This window comes from Bombyx mandarina, chromosome 07 (assembly GCF_030267445.1).
Source record: "Bombyx mandarina strain Sakado chromosome 07, ASM3026744v2".
In the NCBI taxonomy this organism is placed as follows: Eukaryota; Metazoa; Arthropoda; class Insecta; order Lepidoptera; family Bombycidae; genus Bombyx; species Bombyx mandarina.
This window is the reverse complement of record NC_143214.1, coordinates 7,865,831-7,884,804: the sequence shown is the minus strand read 5'-3', so window position 1 is coordinate 7,884,804 and position 18,974 is coordinate 7,865,831. Positions and strand designations below refer to the sequence as shown.

Sequence of the window (18,974 nt, the reverse complement as noted above, 5' to 3'; positions counted from 1 at the left end):
TAAACTGCGCAGGTGTGGGTAAATCAAACAAAGCCACTGGACGTGGTTATATGACTCTTCCAAAAAGTCTCCTAAAATGCTCTGCTCTTAAAAGAACCACTATTTGACTGACCCTTTATTTTATCCCAACTAATTTCGTTCCATTTTATTTCATCCCAAATAATTACAGTTAACAAACAGAAAATTGAAATACAATTATAAGAGATAAGATATCAAGGTAGGGTTGGATGAGCAGAATTCTAATTGAAAACCCTTTCAAGTCATTCAATCCCGTTTTTGCAGGATCTCCGTCGGAACACCGAGGTTCGTGAGATCTTTATGATGACATGGAGTTGGACTGCATCAGTAAGTATATACAGTCGGCATCAGTATGCCATTTCGAGAAAACGGCGCGACACGCAAACCCTCTTGTCGTGGCCGCGAAAACTGCATACGCGATTCTGCGGACCGAATGGTAAACAGTCGACGTCGCCTAAAACACGTCATTTCGTATCCTCCCGATCCGCTATCGGTACTTTTAAGTACCACAAGCACCGGTCACCGTCCTCATCGAACCCGTCGCTCGCGACGAAGGGTTCGGCGAGTAAATTATCCTACAGACACAGCCTACTGAGTTTTTCGCAGGATCTTCTTAGTACTGAAGCACTGCTCCTGCTAGGGTTAGTGTTAGCAACGTTACCAGGTTAGAGCCCCGTAAGCTTACCTGCTCGCCCGGGGAATCTAATATGACCCCTCGAGGTCTCTAGAATAGGGGAAATTTTTTTGAGAACAAATAAATTCTTTGTTGAATGGGAAGAGTTTAATGACAATTCAATGAATCAAGAATCCGAGAAACGACGACTAGCGACTTTATTTCACTTTAACTCCACTTGGGCATTGCCATAGATACAAACGAAGTAATACAAGTTACAATAAAAAGTAAAATTCACGTTAACTATGTAGCCTACATGAACCTTTTTCTTTTCCGAGGAAGGGGGCCGAACCTCATTTGAGGTGTGATTAAATGATTTGTTCAAGTGTCTTTAAATTTTTATTAGATTTTTTCAGAATTAATTTATAGATTTTTAATTTTCATTGTGCATGAATTGAGTCACGAGACCTTAAAGCTTAAAGCCGAAAAATAAACTACTATGTATGTAATGTGCAGATTTTTAATGGGATATAGGTAATATATATCGATGAGTCTACTGCAAATTTTCAATAAATTTTGGTTAGATAGAAACTAATTTTTACAACATAAGCTCACAAAGGGCCAATTAAAAGATTTGTCATGAGTCACATTACGTGAAGATCGGCGTTTAAGGTTTCGAAAAATACCTATTATTTTATCTCATAGAATCTCATTTATTTTGCTACTCCAGTAATATCGCATTTGTAAGTTAAGTTATACCTCATAATTATTAAATTATGTTACTAGTTAACTTTGCAAGGCTACCATCCTACGAATTCTACGAATACTATAAATGCGAACTATTTCACGCAACAAGTACTGAATGGATTTTGATGAAACTTTTCAATTTTCATTTAATTATTATATATTCATTATTATACACAGGGGTGGGGGAGAGGGTGAGGGAGAGGGAGAGGGAGAGGGAGAGGGAGAGCATAAGAGCTATAACTTATACAGTTGAAGTGTGAATTACCCAAAATATAACGTTAAGTGCCAAGTAAGTAGACAAAAATCTGCCATCTGCGAGCTATCCTGGCGTGCAATGACAAAACAGTTTGAGTTATTAACAAATTGATCTTTATATAAAAATAAACACTTTTATCGCATCTGGTATATAAAGTACATAAGCTTTGTCTTTTACACTACATCATTTGGACAAATATTTGAGTACTTATGATGATAAAGAACCGAGTGCGCGATATTCGGAAAGATGAAGATAGTAAATTCAATAAGATCATTAATTAATTACAGTTCCCGGAACAAAGTGAGGACTGGTCGTTAGTAACGATATTATTAATGTCGCACCTCTCAAATGTGTGTGTGTGTGGCCAGCAAAACCTTTAAAATATCATGTAATAATACAGGAAAAAACCTTGTTGAGTTTTCAAATTTAATGAAGCGGTCGCAGGCCTTGAATTCCTTAAATCATCCATTTTAATATGAATATATTTTTTTCCTACCTGAGCTGAGAGCCTTGAGAGGCTATATCAGCGTAACCTTAACTAGTAGGTGAGCTCACGGGGCTCAAACCTGACGACGTTGCTAACACGAACCCTAGCAAGAGCCGTGCTTCGCAGAATCTACGAGCGGATCGTAAACGCGACCCAGTGAGAAGATCCGACGAGAAACTCAGTGGGCTGTGTCTGAGGGTTAATTGACCCTCAAAATCGGTTATCGAGGGTTAATTTACCCTCGAATTTACGAGAACGATGACCGGTGCTTGAGGTACCTAAAAGCACCGTTAGTGGATCGGACGGATCCGAAATGACGTGTTTGGGGCGACGTCGACTGCTTTCCATTCTGTCCGCAGGGTCGGGAATGTAATTACCGGAGGCCACGATGAGAGGGTTCTTGTGTCGTGCCGCATTATGGAAGTGGCGCATCGATGCCGTCTGCAGATAATTACTGACGGACTCTTAAGTCCAGGTCGTCATGGAGGTCGACGTTCCTGACGAACCACGGAGCTCCGACGGCTATCCTGCAAAAACGGGATTGAATTATTTGGAATGATTTTAAGTTAGTGCGGGCCGCGGCGCGTGAGCGAATACTACACTTGCATAGGTCATGACGGGTTGCTATGATTTTTTTTTTTTTTTTTTTTTTTTTCCTACCTAAGCTGATAGCCTTGAGAGGCTATGTCAGCGTAACCCTAACTTTAGTAGGTGAGCTCACGGGGCTCAAACCTGACGATGTTGCTAACACGAACCCTAGCAAGAGTCGTGCTTCGCAGAATCTACCACCGGATCGGAAACGCGACCCACTGAGAAGATCCGGCGAGAAACTCAGTGGGCTGTGTCTGAGAGTTAATTTACTCGTCGAGCCCTTCGTCGCAAGCGACGGGTTCGACGAGAACGGTGACCGGTGCTTGAAGTACCTAAAAGCACCGTTAGTGGATCGGGAGGATCCGAGATGACGTGTTTTGGGCGACGTCGACTGCTTTCCATTCTGTCCGCAGGATCGGGAATGTAGTTACCGGCGGCCACGATGAGAGGGTTCTCATGTCGTGCCGCTTTATCGAAGTGGCGCATGGACGCCGACTGCAGATACTTACTGGTGGACTCTAAGTCCAGGTCGTCATGGAGGTCGACGTTCCTGACGAACCACGGGGCTCCGACGGCTATCCTGCAAAAACGGGATTGAATGACTTGGAATGATTTCAAGTGTATGCGGGCCGCGTGAGCGAACACTACACTTGCATAGGTCATGACGGGGCGTATGCAAGTTTTGTAGAGTGTCACCTTATTTCTAAGGGACATTTTACTTCGCCTACATATCATCGGGTAGAGACGTCCTAGAATGAAGGCGGCACGGTCGCGTACCGTCTTGATGTGGGGGCGGAATGTCATCCTACTGTCGAGGGTGACGCCTAAATATTTGACCTTCGGGGCCCACGGTATGGGCTGGTCGAACATCGTGATCGGGCGAAGGGGGCTATGAAAAACATGAGTTGACATATATACATTCGTCAGATTTCAAAAATAGGGCTTGCTGGTATAACACCTTTAAGAGTGAGTTGTTCTGACTATGCCACTATACAAGCACTGCGTCGTACAAAAGCACTTACTCGTCCTTAGCCTTTGCATTAGACGTATTCAGTGCTAGCACTAGGAGTAGGCTTAGGAACCCCGGTAACCGTACTCGTCGAACTCGACAAAGAGGTCGACGACATGCATGGGTTAGGTTGTCTCGACGAGGTCGAGACAACCTAACCCATGCATCAACCGGCTGAGTTTTTCGCCGGATCTTCTCAGTGGGTCACGATTCCGATCCGGTAGTAGATTCATTCGCGAAGCAATTGCTCTTGACTTGTTAGGTCTCCCTTCGGAGACACTCGAGCAGTTGTTAGCAAATCCCACCCCTTCTGGCTGAGCCCTTGCTCGCCTACATGTCCTGGTGAAACTGGAAAGGCCTCCGGGACACCAGTAATCTTTCAATCGTCAAAAAAAAACTTACTCATCCATAGATTTTCACAATCATCATAATGTCTGATCAAATCTTTGTTACGTAATCGTTGGCAATAGATTCTTGTTGTCAGTGTCACTTAGTGTCACTCACCATCCAATTAAATTAATCTCTAGTTTTTCCCTTTCGTAGATTTACATTCAATAATTCTACAATGGCTATGCCAGTCCGGGTTCTTTCTAAGTTCAAAGGTAAGTTATTTATCCATTCATGAATTATTTTAACTGTGAAATCAATATGTAAAAGCACAGTTCGGACCACTGTTTTATTAACCTGTACTTAACCTTGATGGTTGGTACGTATCCCGCTGTATGGGTTTTAACTGGACGAATGGTTACTCTGTTACGTATATATTTTAACAAGTAATACAATTGAATGATGGGTGAATAATTCAACGCGAGTTTCGCCAATGGTATTCAAAGAGTGAGACCTTCACCCAGGACTACTATTTTTATCTCAATGGTCGATATTATAGTGATATATTAATTATATAAACTAGTGTAAGAGTTTCGTTAATTTTGCGATTTGTGGTCCATGAAAACCAATAAGTTGACCTTTGATACAAATCTTGTATATGCTTTGATTAAGTATCTAATCAGTACATCAAATACCCAATTTAACAAAATTGTGGAAAAAACTAGGTAGACGCTTAATTTTGAATCGTATACGAAATTTCAAAAAAAAGAGCATTTAGGAAAAAGTTAAGTTTTAAGTAAAACAATTTTAGTGAGTCATAATTAAAACATATTTTACTCTCCTTAGATGGACTAAAACTCGGCAGTGTACGATTTGCATCCGGCAACCCTTATGCTGAAACCAGAAAAAATTTGATCCTTACAAGTGAAACAAAAGTGATTGTTCAGGGCTTCACTGGAAAGCAGGGTACCTTCCACAGCCAACAAGCCCTTGACTATGGTACTAAAATTGTTGGAGGAGTGTCACCAAAGAAGGCTGGTACAGAACATCTTGGTAAGCCTGTGTTTGGTACAGTCAAAGAGGCAAAGGCAGGCACAGGAGCAACTGCCTCTGTTATTTATGTACCTCCCCCTGGAGCTGCAGCAGCCATTCTAGAAGCTATTGAGGCTGAAATGCCCCTCATTGTGTGCATTACAGAAGGTGTGCCACAACATGTAAGTTGGCCATATTATTTTATCGGATGTTGATGAGATTATTTTTTTTCTACCTAAGCTGCGAGCCTTGAGAGGCTATATCAGCATAACCTTAACTAGTAGGTGTGCTCACGGGGCTCAAACCTGACGACGTTGCTAACACGAACCCTACAAGAGCCGTGCTTCGCAGAATCTACCACCGGATCAGAAATGCGACCCACTGAGAAGATCCGGTGAGGAACACAGTGAGCTGTGTCTGAGAGTTAATTTATTTGTCGACCCCTTCGTCGCAAGCGACGGGTTCGACGAGGACGATGACTGTATGATGAGAACTGACATTTACTGGTTATTAATTAATTCAGTACTGTGACCTAGATACATAAACTCATCACATTATTATTACAATTGATTGCTTGATATACTTGGTACCTACTGTGATATTGTTCCCAATTTAAGATCTCACATTCAAAATAAAAAGTGGATATTTAAACTTTTACTACTATTCATTTTGAAATCTATAAAAAAGTATGGTCTCATAGTCTTGAATGGCTGCCAATGCAATGTTTTTGGTATTTCAGGATATGGTGCGAGTAAAACATGCCCTCTTGAGACAAAACAAGTCTAGACTGGTTGGCCCTAACTGTCCTGGTATCATTGCTCCCGAGAAGTGTAAAATTGGTATCATGCCAGCTGCAGTGCACAAACGTGGTTGCATCGGAGTTGTATCGCGTTCTGGGACATTGACCTATGAAGCCTGTCATCAGACTACTACTGTAAGTTAAATCCAAGGCTATAAAATTGCCGGAAATCATACTAACTAATAATAATGTTAAAATCAGTATATCTCCATTTTTTGCATTGATGGATCTGATTTTTGTATATACAGATATTTTGGTGACCCTAACCCATGATTTGCATAAATACTAAGCAAAGAATTCCCTAAAAAAAAACTATTTGGACTTCATTGTATTTTCAGTAAAATTTTACTCTACTGAGGTTGAAAGTTCAATTTTTCTTAAGTTTTGCTTTACAAAGTCCTGAATGGTATAATAATATTTTAAAACTATTAAATTTCAAACAGCAGAAAATATTGTTATGGCTCAAACTATTCTTATTATTAATAATATGTCTTAGAAATTTTATTTATGAATTTGCAGACTGGCTTAGGCCAAACTTTGTGTGTCGGTATTGGAGGGGATCCCTTCAATGGAACAGACTTCATTGACTGCTTAGAAGTTTTCCTCAAGGATCCTGAGACCAAGGGCATCATCCTTATTGGTGAAATTGGTGGAAATGCTGAAGAATTAGCATCAGAATATTTGACTCAGTACAATACTGTAAGTATCTTCAATTCATTTATTCATTAGCATTTGAGTTTATAGTTGTTAGTAATAAAACCCGGAGATTAATTTAAAAAATTATGAAACATGAATATTTCTTTTTCTGGAACGCTGTAGTATAAAATTACAAGACATGTCATTATGACAAAAAGAAAATATAAATTTATATCTCAAATACCCCTCCTTTGTGTAATATTTTTGGATGTACAAGGATGTTTCCTTGAAGTTTTGGATGTTTCCTTTATATTTTAAATCTATGTTGACTCGTTAAGGTCCCATTTCCAGTTAGAGAATAACCATAAAAATATATATTTTTTTAATTCTTTTAAAATTATTTTCTACTTTACAGAAGAAAAAGGTAAAATAATATTCAAGCCCAATGGTTAAGTTAATTTGATTTTTTTGTAGTTATACTACAGATTTAGTAATATGTTTAGAATTAGTTTTTGTTGTAGATTTAGAAGGTCTAGAAGATTGGTAAACAACTAATCGTAAATCATTATAGTATTGACCATTTAGGTATATAGCTATAGTGATCCGAGATTCTGCCTTATTTTAAGTGGTTACCATGGTCTATGGACATCAGCAATAGCCGTTGAATAGTTGAGCTACGGCTTGCCATTAATTTAATTTAAAACCTTATTTGAAGAAGGATGTATTAGCACTTAAAAAAGAACAATACGTAGGGTATTCATTCTAGAGTTTGAAACGGGTAAGAAATAATACCTGGTACACAGTAGGACAAAGTAGAGAGTACACAGTAGTAAGTACAAACTTTGTAAGAGGTTCCAAGTGGCAGTGACGAATTCTGTGATGGATTAGATTTCATATCATGTCACAGCAATACAATATGTTGACGCTTATTATGCGATTGGTGTGTGTAGATAATTTATGTCTTCAGATATTATTTAAATAACAAATGACGTACGACGATTGCGTAACATATATCTGCAACTGATATTAATAAATTACGTTTTGTGTACTAAAGTACATCAGGTAGTGTTTAATGAGTAAATAATATAAAAAAAAAATATTACTTAAAACTATATCGTTAGAGCGTTTATATTTAATTTTAGATTATCTATACTTCTATATTAATAATTATTATTATTAATATTATAAAGAGGAAGATTTGTTTGTTTGTTTGTATTGAATAGGCTCCGAAACTATTGAACCGATTTGAAAAATTCTTTCATTGTTTGGAAGCTACACTATTCCCGAGTGACATAGGCTATAATCTTTTTTGAAAAAATTAGGGATCCTTACTAAAATTCGAATAATGTAACCCAAGGTGTAAAAAAATTACCTAAAATATTCTTTACATCGCGTGCCTTGCGAAAACTAATGATGATGGAATAAAATAATGTATAATAGCCGGCAAACTTCTTGAGCATTTGTCGACGTAGTGGGGGTAAGTTCGCGCATGGTACACTCACGTGCAAAAACATTATTTACTCTGCGTCATAATGCTATTAAATTATGAAAATCAACATATTATGTATTTATTTATATATTTATTAGAACATCAACAAAAAATATAGGTTAATAATTGTAATAATTTAAGCTTGGGGTAAAATAGATATTCCTTCTATTAAGTCAAAACTAGAGCTGTTGCCAGGTCTTGGTTCAGTTGAAGCGAAGCTGGTATTTGTAATTTTTTTTTCGTTATCCTAATCTTGACCATCATCATCATCACTGTTTTCATCACCCGAGTCGCTATCATCGTGATGAGTCGACATAGGGCTCATTGGTGTAGTTTACAACTCGGTCGGTTCGGTCTCTTTTTTGTCTATAATTAATGATTTTTTGGAGATATTCGATTCGTAGTAATCGAATGTTACTTTTTTCAATTACCAGCTTCCGATTACTTTCTGTTTTTTTTTTCCATCTGAAGCCTAGCTCTTTCATAATTCGTCGTAAGCTTCATTCCGAGCCACTCACTACTCACTGATATTTTTCTTGCTTCCGAAATCTGTTTAACTTTTTCCATATCATTCTTCCCCTGTTTTATAATGAAGCAATATACGTCGTACACAATTTTTCTACCCTTTCTTTTGAATACTACACCAGTTTGTCGCGGCATAGTGTATTTTTTATAAAAAATCAACAAACACTCAACAAATAGCAATGGCAACAAAGTCAACAAGCAATTATAACAAATAACTTAACGATTAATAACGATAGACTTTTCACTGTACGCAAGCGTACATTTGGGAGCAAGCGGAACGAGGGCGCGGTGCGGGACGCAGGGTTCGACTGATCTACCAATAACGCGCTCGATACGCTTTCCCCTGCCGTCGCGCCTCACCCTCGCCACCAAAGTGATCAAAAATTCGGTTCTGCGCAGTCAAGGTCATTTGCTCAAGAAGTTTGCCGGTTACTATACTACGACTTTGTAGAACACATTATTATTTACAAAAAGTGTCGCGACAGCATATGTCTAACTATTATAGTTATGCCGCAATAAGTGTTACTTTGTTTAAAAACATAAAACAACGTCAAATATCGTTGAAATTTTTGTTAAAGACCCGAGCGGAGCCGGAGCGGGCCGATAGTTGGTATATATAATAAGAAAAAAATCCTTAAGAATGAATTTTCTGGAATTAAACAGCTTATTCTTCGAAATGGTTTTTCAATCATAAAAAAGGTCAACGCTCGTAATTAAAAAAAAAAATATGGGAGGAGAATGTACTGTGACCGCGCTTACGTTGAAAGATACAAATTGTTATTACATTGTTATCTCAAGAACCAGAAGGGTCCATGGACTTCTATCTTCTTACTGTACAATAATTATTAATTAGAATTATGCGTGTTTTCGTTGTGACACAGCAACCTCATTTACGAAATAAATTCACATCTCAACACTCAAAAAATTTATTTATTTCATTGCGTGGGTGGGTGAACTAGCTCACGGCCTACCCGGTCTTGAGTGGCTACCAGACCCTGTAGATATGACAACATGAATGCCACCATATTACCTCACCATATATCGTATGTTATGGTCTAAATCTCATTTGTATAGTGTCACTTTTTAAGTCAGAACCTATGATTGCTTCGCGATAGCAAAAAAGGGTAGGATGGTGGAATAAACTGGCTTACAATACATCCTAGTTTTTTTTGCCACGTACCATCCGGCTATGGAATGAGCTCCACGGTGTTTGCCGAGCGCTATGACATGTCCTTCTTTAAAAGAGGCTTGTGGAGAAGCGGTAAGCAGCGGCTTGGCTCTGCCCCTGGCACTGCTGAAGTCCATGGGCGACGGTAACCACTCACCGTATGCTCGTCTGCCTACAAGGGCTATAAAAAAAAAAAAAAAAAACATTAAGTAGCAACTGACAATCGCAGTATGCAGGCATCATATTCAGAACTATGCTGCTCATTCTCCTATATGAAGTTGTATAGTAAGGGTATATACAGCTAGTATTGTAGTATGTACGGTTAATATAAAGTAAACTTATTAAGAAGTACATTAGTTAGTTTAGTGCCCCACCATGCTTAAATTATCAATACCTACCATCCATATTCCTAATATTTAAAATATATACCATTAATCAACACGATTATTCTGTTGAATGTTTCAATAAATAAATAATAGAAAATCTTTTATAGAAAATCCAACTAAAAAATAGAAAATAAATTTGAATTGAAAAGTTAATTCGACGTTTTGAAGGGGGTCAAAATCATGTTCAAAAATTCAGTTACATACTAACATACATACGTCTGAAGCTAATAGAAGCGTATTAATAATGTAATGGCATTGGTTTCCAGGGTCAAAAAGCGAAGCCTGTGGTGTCGTTTATCGCCGGTTTGACGGCTCCCCCGGGTCGACGAATGGGTCACGCCGGTGCCATCATTTCGGGCGGCAAAGGAGGCGCCATGGACAAAATTAAGGCTTTAGAAAAAGCTAATGTAATCGTCACTCGGTCTCCGGCCAAAATGGGCGTGGAACTTCACAAAGAAATGAAACGATTAGAGATCATCTAAACTTAACGTTCCTTAAAAATGTGTAAACGCGTTAGGTCGAACCACTCTTGTATAGTGTTTTAGTTACTATATTGCTATTATTTATTTTCGATTGTTGTTACAATTTGTCTTGTATTGTTATTTTGCGATTCCTGAGACATATTGATATTTTCATAAAAATATAATATTTAATCTCGTACATACATATATCAACCAGATTGAGTTTTATATAACAATGCTTTATTGGTCTTGTTGAAATTGCTGTAGCATGCACGAATTCGATAGTGCACCTTATGAGTTAAGCGGATTCATTTGTTAAAAATTCTATAAGATAATTATTGTTATAAGTAGAGTTTACCTACTTTCAAATGTAATATTCGCTTAGATGTACTGTAATGTGTATCGTATTTGTGATTTGCCTGTATGGTTGAAAAGAAATTTAACTCGAAATATATTTATTTTGTTTTATTGATGAAATGAAAAGTATCAAATTCTAAAATGCACTTACTACCATAAATGTTGGTCGGCTATTTCTTGCGTATTCAGATATTGAAGCGAATCTCAAAATAAGATTTTTTTTTATTGTTAACACCCTGACAGGCAAGGGAGTTTTTCTGTTTTATTGCCTAGAAAGGCAGTTGGACGTAAGACCTATTTACTGGACGGTGAGTGACCATTGACGTCTATGGGCTTTACGAACATCACTTGAAAAATGACGTGATACCTAGCTTGCTGATTTTTACCGCGAAAAATTTAACCGCTTCATTTTAAATTTCGTTTTGATTCCATCTCGTTGAGATTTCCATTTTATACCTTAAAATTATGAGCAGTAGTAGTCACGACGTGATTTTTGGAGCTCCGGTAACCGCTAGTAATTCCAGTTCGAACCGGTTGAGTTCCAGCTTATAGTCCGTTCGCCGATCAAAATATGTCAATTTTGATCAATTAATGAAACAATAACATGCGTATGTATTCTTTATTGGTTATAATAATTAAAATACAAATGCAGATCTGGCAGACACGTTTTGGACCAGCTAAACATTAAAAATGCCAGCTTGTGGCGTGTCTAAATATTAGAGTATTTAGTAACAAAAATACTTTGTCTTAAAGACATTACACAGAGGTAATTTAAATAATCTCACTATATCTATTAACATAACTACAAATGAATATATAACCGGATGATCACAAATACTGTAAGTTTGTAATAAATCTAGCCAGATTATTTTCATACACTTCCGATGTGAAAAGTTTAGCTTATTATTATTATGCTTTATATAATTATTATTAGATGATATTTACTTGGGCGAAACGTGAATGCAACATTATGAATAAACCATTAGTGAAGATCAATCTGAACACAGTTGTACAATGTTCCTGATTTTCTGCTATACTTATTTAGACAACACATGCATCTCTAAACTTTAGTGACACTTAAAACTGATAATTTAACGAATTCTGTTCCTTTAAGTGTTAAATAAGATTGTTTAATCAACTAAAATAAGTCACTGATATAATGAAATGTGAATAATTCTTCTGCCGTGAAGCAGTAACGCGTTTCGGTTTAAGGACTCATATCTCAAGGTAGGCGGCATTTACGTTGTAGATGTCTATGGGCTCCGGTAACCACTTAACACCAGGTGGGCCGTAAGCTCGTCCACCCATCTAAGCAATAAAAAAAAGAATATAAGAAGGTATTGACTATCATGTGGTCCAGGTTCGATTTCCTTCGGTATTAATCTTGCTAGATTTATGATAAACTTCTGTTTGTGAGAATTCAGTTGGACGTATAAATTTAATTCACAAGTAGCTAGAAACATATGTAACCCACTACAAAATGTGTTGCGAACTTATAGAAAATATCACAATTTCAATTTCCTTAGAAAATAAAATTATTATTTGCTTGTCTGTAGTCCATGCGTTTGCATTTGGTTCATCGAATTGAATTTTAATAACACTCCAGAGTTGGCACGTACGTTTAAGAAGATTTGGATTGTTTTATTATCCACATATAACAGGTAGTAGTTTTTTTTTATGCATTTTGAGTATCAACTCAAAATGCATAAAATCTGATGAGAGGAGCATATCCGAGTCCTATTGTAGAACAGTCTGATGATACTTCTACTCGTATAATTGTTCGTGCCCTTTGCTTCAGAAAAGCTGAGACCACTGTCAACTAAAGTTAATAAGTTGAGTCTGTATCAAACCAGTACAGAAACAGAAATTTGAATTTGATCCTTCTCTTTTTCTTCCCCTTCCCTTGATCCCTTAACTTTTTCTTAATTCAATGATTATAAACAAACGTCAAATTCTTGTTGTTCTTAAAACAACATAGTTATGACTAGTTTTAGTATTAATACCTTTAAACTACATAGGAAAAATATTAGATGCCATATTACAAGCAATAATGGATGCTCAGCATAAACATTTATGGCCACACAATATTTACGCAAATACTAGCCTTTTGTTTCAATCATAGCAGATACTTCTAGCTATTGATGGCATAGCACATTTTACGAGTTCTCTTTGAAACAAGCAAATAGAAATTCTGGTGAAAAATAGAATAGTTTCTTCTTCATTGGAACTCTTATCCGTTTCATGATACCTGTTGTTGCTTACATTTGACAATTTAACTAGCATGAGCTAGGACTGCTTACAGATATACTGACTGATATACAGATATATTTTCTATACCCGATATAACTGAGACACACGATTCGGTTTCATGGGTACCTAGAGAGTCATTATTCAGGGGCATATTGAAAACTTTCAAATCATGTTTCTAGAGTGGAAATCGTGCTGTGGACTATTCACGTTCATGGACTACAATGTCTTACAGTTATAGGACAAAATAAATTAAAAACCTTAATAAGTAACATTATAGAATTTGAGAGAGTGACTGCTTTTTGTGAAGGTTGCCACTAATGCCGGAAGTGATGACCACAACCACTCTGTCAAGAGTAATACCAACTAAGAGAAAGAAAAAATTATTTCAGTGAATCAGGATTGTGACACAGCTTTAAATATGATTTGAATAATTGAATGATACCTTTTTTTAAACAAACATTGGAAATATCTTAGCTTACATATATAATTAAAGTAGCTTTTCAATACTATTAAGAATACTGAAAACTACAAAATGAGACATTTTTAATAAAGCCCTAGGTTTCTTTAGTGCCTTTAAATCTATTTGCAGCCAGTAACTAGATACCATATTTTTGTTGTTACTGCACAGTTCAATATTTTGTTTTTTGGTAGTACAATAGATCCTTTTTTTTACTATAAGACTAGATTTGTTATTTAAATAAAACCTTATGGGAACATCCTGTTTTAGCTATTGCAATCTGAAATTTAAATCTTATGGTGAAATATTATTAATTTACCAATGATATGTTACCTAAGAGGCCTCGAGCAGGAATAGATGGTGAGACATTGTGAGATGTGTCATGTCTACCCCCTCCAACCACTACATGACGATCACAACCACTCTGTCAAGAGTGAAACGATTGTTGTAACTTAAAGTACACAAATACTATGTTGGTAAAGTTCAATTAGTTTTGAGTTGTACTTTATTAATTTAAGTAGTCTTGCATTATTATTACAGACATATCTTACTGAATCGATGGTTCTTTTATTAATTACCATCTGCCTCTCCCTCTACCCCCTCTTCCACCTCCACGTCCTCCCCCCCTACCGGGCTCTTGCTCTCTTCTAATCTTCATAGCTTGAAATCTTTGCGCCATGTCCTCTAACTCTTGAGGAACTTCTTGATTTGCTTCTTCAAGTATCTTTATGAGCTCAGCTGCATGAGCCCAATCGTTTCTTGAGACAAAAGAAAGAGCTATTCCTGTTTTTCCTGCACGTCCTGTTCTCCCCACCCTGTGTACGTATTCTTCAATATGCCTTGGAAAATCAAAATTCACAACATGTGTCAAATCTTTTATATCAATTCCTCGAGATGCAACATCAGTGGCAATCAAAATGTTGACTGTCCCATCTAGCATGTCTTCCAAAGCTGCCTCACGATCACTTTGATCCCTATCGCCATGTAAAGATTGGCATTGTATACCTTTAAGGCATAATTCAGTAGTAATGTGGGTAGCAACTGCTTTCTTGCCACAAAATATGATGACCTTATCAGTAGGTTCCATATTATACAAAAAGTCAAACAGAGCTGCTTCTTTGTCATCTTCTTCTACAAACATAATTTGTTGTGTGACAGTGTGCACTGCTGCTAAATCCAATGATCCAACATTAACTTGGATGGGATCTTTCATGTAAGATTCAGCAAGGCGGCGTACTCCAGTAGGCCATGTTGCTGATGTCATTACTGTTTGACGATCAGGCCTTACATCAAATAGTGACTTCCTGATTTGAGGCTCAAAACCCATGTCCAACATTCTATCTGCCTCGTCTAAAACAATATATGAGAAATTGATGATATTCAAATGCCTGGCCATTACCAAATCATTGAGTCTGCCTGGAGTAGCTATCACTATATCAACTCCCTTGGCAACAACTTTAATCTGTTCTTTACGGTCACCTCCACCATATAAGCATACTGATTTAATTCCTTTATACTGATACTTTGCTACCTCTTTGTCTATTTGAAGTGCCAGCTCTCGTGTAGGTGCCATGATGAGTACTGTAGGGCCTTCCCTCTGATCTCGAGGTATAGTTTGTCCTTCTATGTGGATTAGTGCAGGTAATAAGAAAGCCAATGTTTTACCAGTCCCTGTCTGCGCAATACCTATCATATCATCACCACGAAGAAGTATTGGCCATGCCTGGCATTGTATTGGTGACGGCTGTTTGAATCCCTGCTTGTAAATTTCATCTAAAATTTCTGGATAATGCTGAAAAGCTTGTTCAAATGTTTGAACAGGATTTGGTATGGGTTTTAAGCCTGGTTTTTCATCAAATGTTCTTTTTACTTGTATGTCATTATTGACTAGACGCCAATGAGCCACTTCTGCTTTGGACATATTCTTAACCAATGGATCTTCATTGTAAAAATCTTTGATAATTGGCGGCAGCTTATCCCATCTGTTGTTTTGTTGTTCATCATAAAAGGCATTGAGTTTATCCCAGTCAATTACTTGGACACCACCATCATTTTTCTTAAAAAAATCTTGTGAGTTACTTGTTTCCACTTCTTCATATTCTTTCCTCGGAGCAGGTTTGTAGTCTTCCATTAGGTTATTCACCATGGTTTCAGCTTTACCGATAGCTTCGTCAGTGCCGAAGAGGGTTACATCCGTTTCATTACCACTGGAATCGCCTATCTTTATCTTTGCTTTGGATTCATCTTGCAGATCTCGTATTTTTGAACCACCTTTACCTATTACCCTACCTACTTTATCGGTAGGTATGGTAATAACTTTTTTGCTACCCTCTTGGCGAGAGCCAGAACGTCTATCGTCAAAACGTCCACTTTGGCCTTCGTTTGTACCACGAGACCTCCAATTGTAATCGGTATTACGGCCGCGATTTCCACCACTAGCCGTTGGTCGGTAAACCCTTGTATTGTGTGTAGGTACATTTGATGCCGGTGTCTGTACGACTACCTCTTCATTCTCAATCCAATCATCATCGTCGCGATCAGTCATTTTGTTTATCACTTCAGTAACCAAAAGGTATCCGACACAAATTCAATGTTATTTTATAAATTTACAAATTGCAATAGGTACATGTGTACCTACCTAATTCCTTCGTAATTTTATTTTACAATTTCAAATACCTTTTTTTAATGGATATTATGACCTGGTAACTAAGTTCTTTAGGTCAAGTCTTATTTTAATTTACTATAAACTTTTTTTATGTTAAAAATTATAATATGAAATGAAATGAAATGAAAACGGAATGAAATGGAATGAGATGAGATGATATGGGATTAAATATAATCTCAGTAAAATGGTGGTCATTTACTGAGACTTTTTCAGGGGATTTTTTGGAAGATCCCGAGAAGTTACGTTCTGAGGCTTTGTTTCAATTTCCCACATTTGGGCACTTTCACAGATACTAAACAGTTACATAATAAACCTTATTACACATTTAAACCTGAAGAAACACTAAATAGACAAAATAAAACAAATCACACAACTTCACTCCTCGCATTCCCGCCAAAAAGTCAAATCATGTCTATGTCTAGAAGTAGAGTGTTTAATTTGCTTAAGATTTGTTCCATGGATATTTTTTTGTTCTTGAAAATGGATAGGCAAAAGAAACAACACTCAACCAATTTTTAATGAGTGTTTTCAGGTGAAGTCATTTCTGTGATATGAAAAGTTAACAAAACGAAATTAATTGAGTTGATTATTGCGAAATCAGTTATGGGGTGAGATGAAATTCAGTGACATGGGATGAAAAGATATAACCTTTCTGTCAAATGGTGAAATATAACCGACACTCCACCAAAATTTACAAACAAACCGACAAGCCACATCTGGCGTATTTATTTAATTTTCAGTTACTAAACTACAATTATTATACATTTAAGCCCGAATAAACGCTACACTATTACAATACACAAATAAACATGTATACAGTCAGATATTCATCGATATCCACATCTAAATGTTATTTTGACCAATTTTTTCCATTTTCATTTCTTTTACAATTCACTCCGGTTGCAAATATATTTTTTTAGTATGAAACTAAATAATAAAGTAAATAATAATAGAAAATAAATTCCTAAACTAAAACAACGATTATGCACATAAACGGTTCGACAATTCCAATATTGTATTCATTAGACATGATATTTATTGTATATTAGAGTTTTTTAAAAAGTAACTTCAAATAGCGTAGTTCATGTTCTAATATATCGTTAACTTTTTAATGAAAACGTGTCTTCGATCGGTTATCACATTCAAAATGGGCATCAGGCATGGTTTCGTATAGTATAATATACCGGTAAAATGGGGCGATTAGGGACAAATTCCAACTTTATGACCAATTTTAAGGTAGTTGTTGATGTCTATAATGCTATATCAGGATCAGAATGATTGAGTCTTGGGGGCATCTTTGTTGTCCAATTTAAAACTATGCAACTAGCATTCCAGTTTAAGCAAAAAAAGCAAAAATAAGTGTAGTCCCTATTTACCCGGAAATTGCGGTTAATTGGGACGAAATGAGAAATTTGCTAGGGTTGAGAAATTTGCTACTTGGTTTTAATTTATTTATTTATTTAGTTGCACCAACAAAGTGATCATCAATAAAAGACATTGAAAAACTGACACTCTGAACAAATATTAAATATTTTATTATGTATTACTTAGACATTTTTGTCCACCTTGAGATTTCATTGTTCTTATTACATGTCTGTGCAAAATCGACTTACTTATATTAAATTGCTTAGCTATTTCAATTAAAGACTTATTCCCAATTAGGCAATTACCCAATTGCTGTTTTTAATATTAAGGGATAATATCTCTTATAAGGCTTTGCACTCTTTGATACGTACAGGCGAGGCATATCTAAAAATAGAAAACAATACGTAACTGATAATATAAATATTTACCAAACAATAAAATAACACATTGTTAATTTTGAATAAAAGTTCTAGGCAAAAACATCATGAATAAACCAGATTTTTACCAACAAATTTAAAAAATATTGTTTTAACTACATAGACAGCCCTAGAAACCTGTACCTATTTATACTTAGGTCGTTTTCATTTCACGTATTCTCATCCCAATTGACCCCTTTTTTGTTGTTATTTGTACCTAATCCGTCCCCAATATCCCCAAAACAACAGATTTTTACATGTATTTTTATTTTATCAAATACATTAAAACCAATAACAACTGAGACTTACCTTTAATATACATGATGGTTCAAACACTAAATAACGTTTATAAATCACAGTCGTCTTCTATTATTATCAAATAAATAAAAGAGAGCAAAGTTTCTAGCACTAAAATAATGACCACCACAGAAAGTTAATTTGAAACGCGATTTTTTATAAGTTAGCAGCTATTATCATGCATATTCAGAGTTGTTTTGTAAACTTTCAACATTCTACTATTAAACTACAAAAAATGGAAGATTTTGCAACGAATTTAAAACTAATATTGAGTGTCGAAAGATTTTCCCGGTTTTTTCCCGATTCGCCTCGCAATCCCTAATCGCCCCATTTACGGTACTATATTTCTTAAATTAGGTTGTAACAGTAAAATAAGCTTAAAGCTTTCTTTTGTAATGGAGAATTAGGCCACTGCTTAAAAGTCGTAGGCAAGGCAAGTAACATTTTTTTCAATGAAATATATTGTATGGTAATAAAAACCAAACCCAAAAAATTTAAAGAATAGCGTGATTTTTGGTATGATTAATCATTGCGTCATTGAATTAATAGTAGCACTGCAGTAGTAAATTTTGATAGAATTGCAGTCAGATTTCTGGCGATTTTTCGTGTATGCATTGGTCACA

At 36.3% G+C, this 18,974-nt stretch overlaps 2 protein-coding genes across 2 annotated transcripts; one reads left to right on the top strand and one right to left on the bottom strand.

Moving 5' to 3' along the window:
* The first annotated feature begins 4,001 nt into the window (after nt 1–4,001).
* On the top strand, nt 4,002–10,998 carry LOC114249509 (Succinyl-coenzyme A synthetase alpha subunit 1). Its single transcript, XM_028183110.2, has 5 exons — nt 4,002–4,323; nt 4,895–5,262; nt 5,820–6,014; nt 6,399–6,578; nt 10,350–10,998. The coding sequence occupies exons 1-5, from the start codon at nt 4,287–4,289 to the stop codon at nt 10,563–10,565; spliced, it is 996 nt and encodes a 331-aa protein (XP_028038911.2). The 5' UTR covers nt 4,002–4,286; the 3' UTR covers nt 10,566–10,998.
* A 508-nt stretch (nt 10,999–11,506) lies between these two features.
* LOC114249507 (putative ATP-dependent RNA helicase DDX43) lies at nt 11,507–16,310 on the bottom strand. The gene has a single exon (XM_028183109.2). It carries the CDS (start codon nt 16,151–16,153, stop codon nt 14,183–14,185), a length of 1,971 nt encoding a protein of 656 aa, XP_028038910.2. The 5' UTR covers nt 16,154–16,310; the 3' UTR covers nt 11,507–14,182.
* Between the last annotated feature and the right edge of the window lie 2,664 nt (nt 16,311–18,974).

Coding starts and splice junctions, on each gene's coding strand:
- LOC114249507 (XM_028183109.2), bottom strand. CDS start 16,153: ATGACTGATCGCGACGATGATGATTGGATTGAGAATGAAGAGGTAGTC.
- LOC114249509 (XM_028183110.2), top strand. CDS start 4,287: ATGGCTATGCCAGTCCGGGTTCTTTCTAAGTTCAAAG. Junction 4,324..4,894: donor GGTTCTTTCTAAGTTCAAAG/GTAAGTTATTTA, acceptor TACTCTCCTTAG/ATGGACTAAAACTCGGCAGT. Junction 6,579..10,349: donor ATTTGACTCAGTACAATACT/GTAAGTATCTTC, acceptor ATTGGTTTCCAG/GGTCAAAAAGCGAAGCCTGT.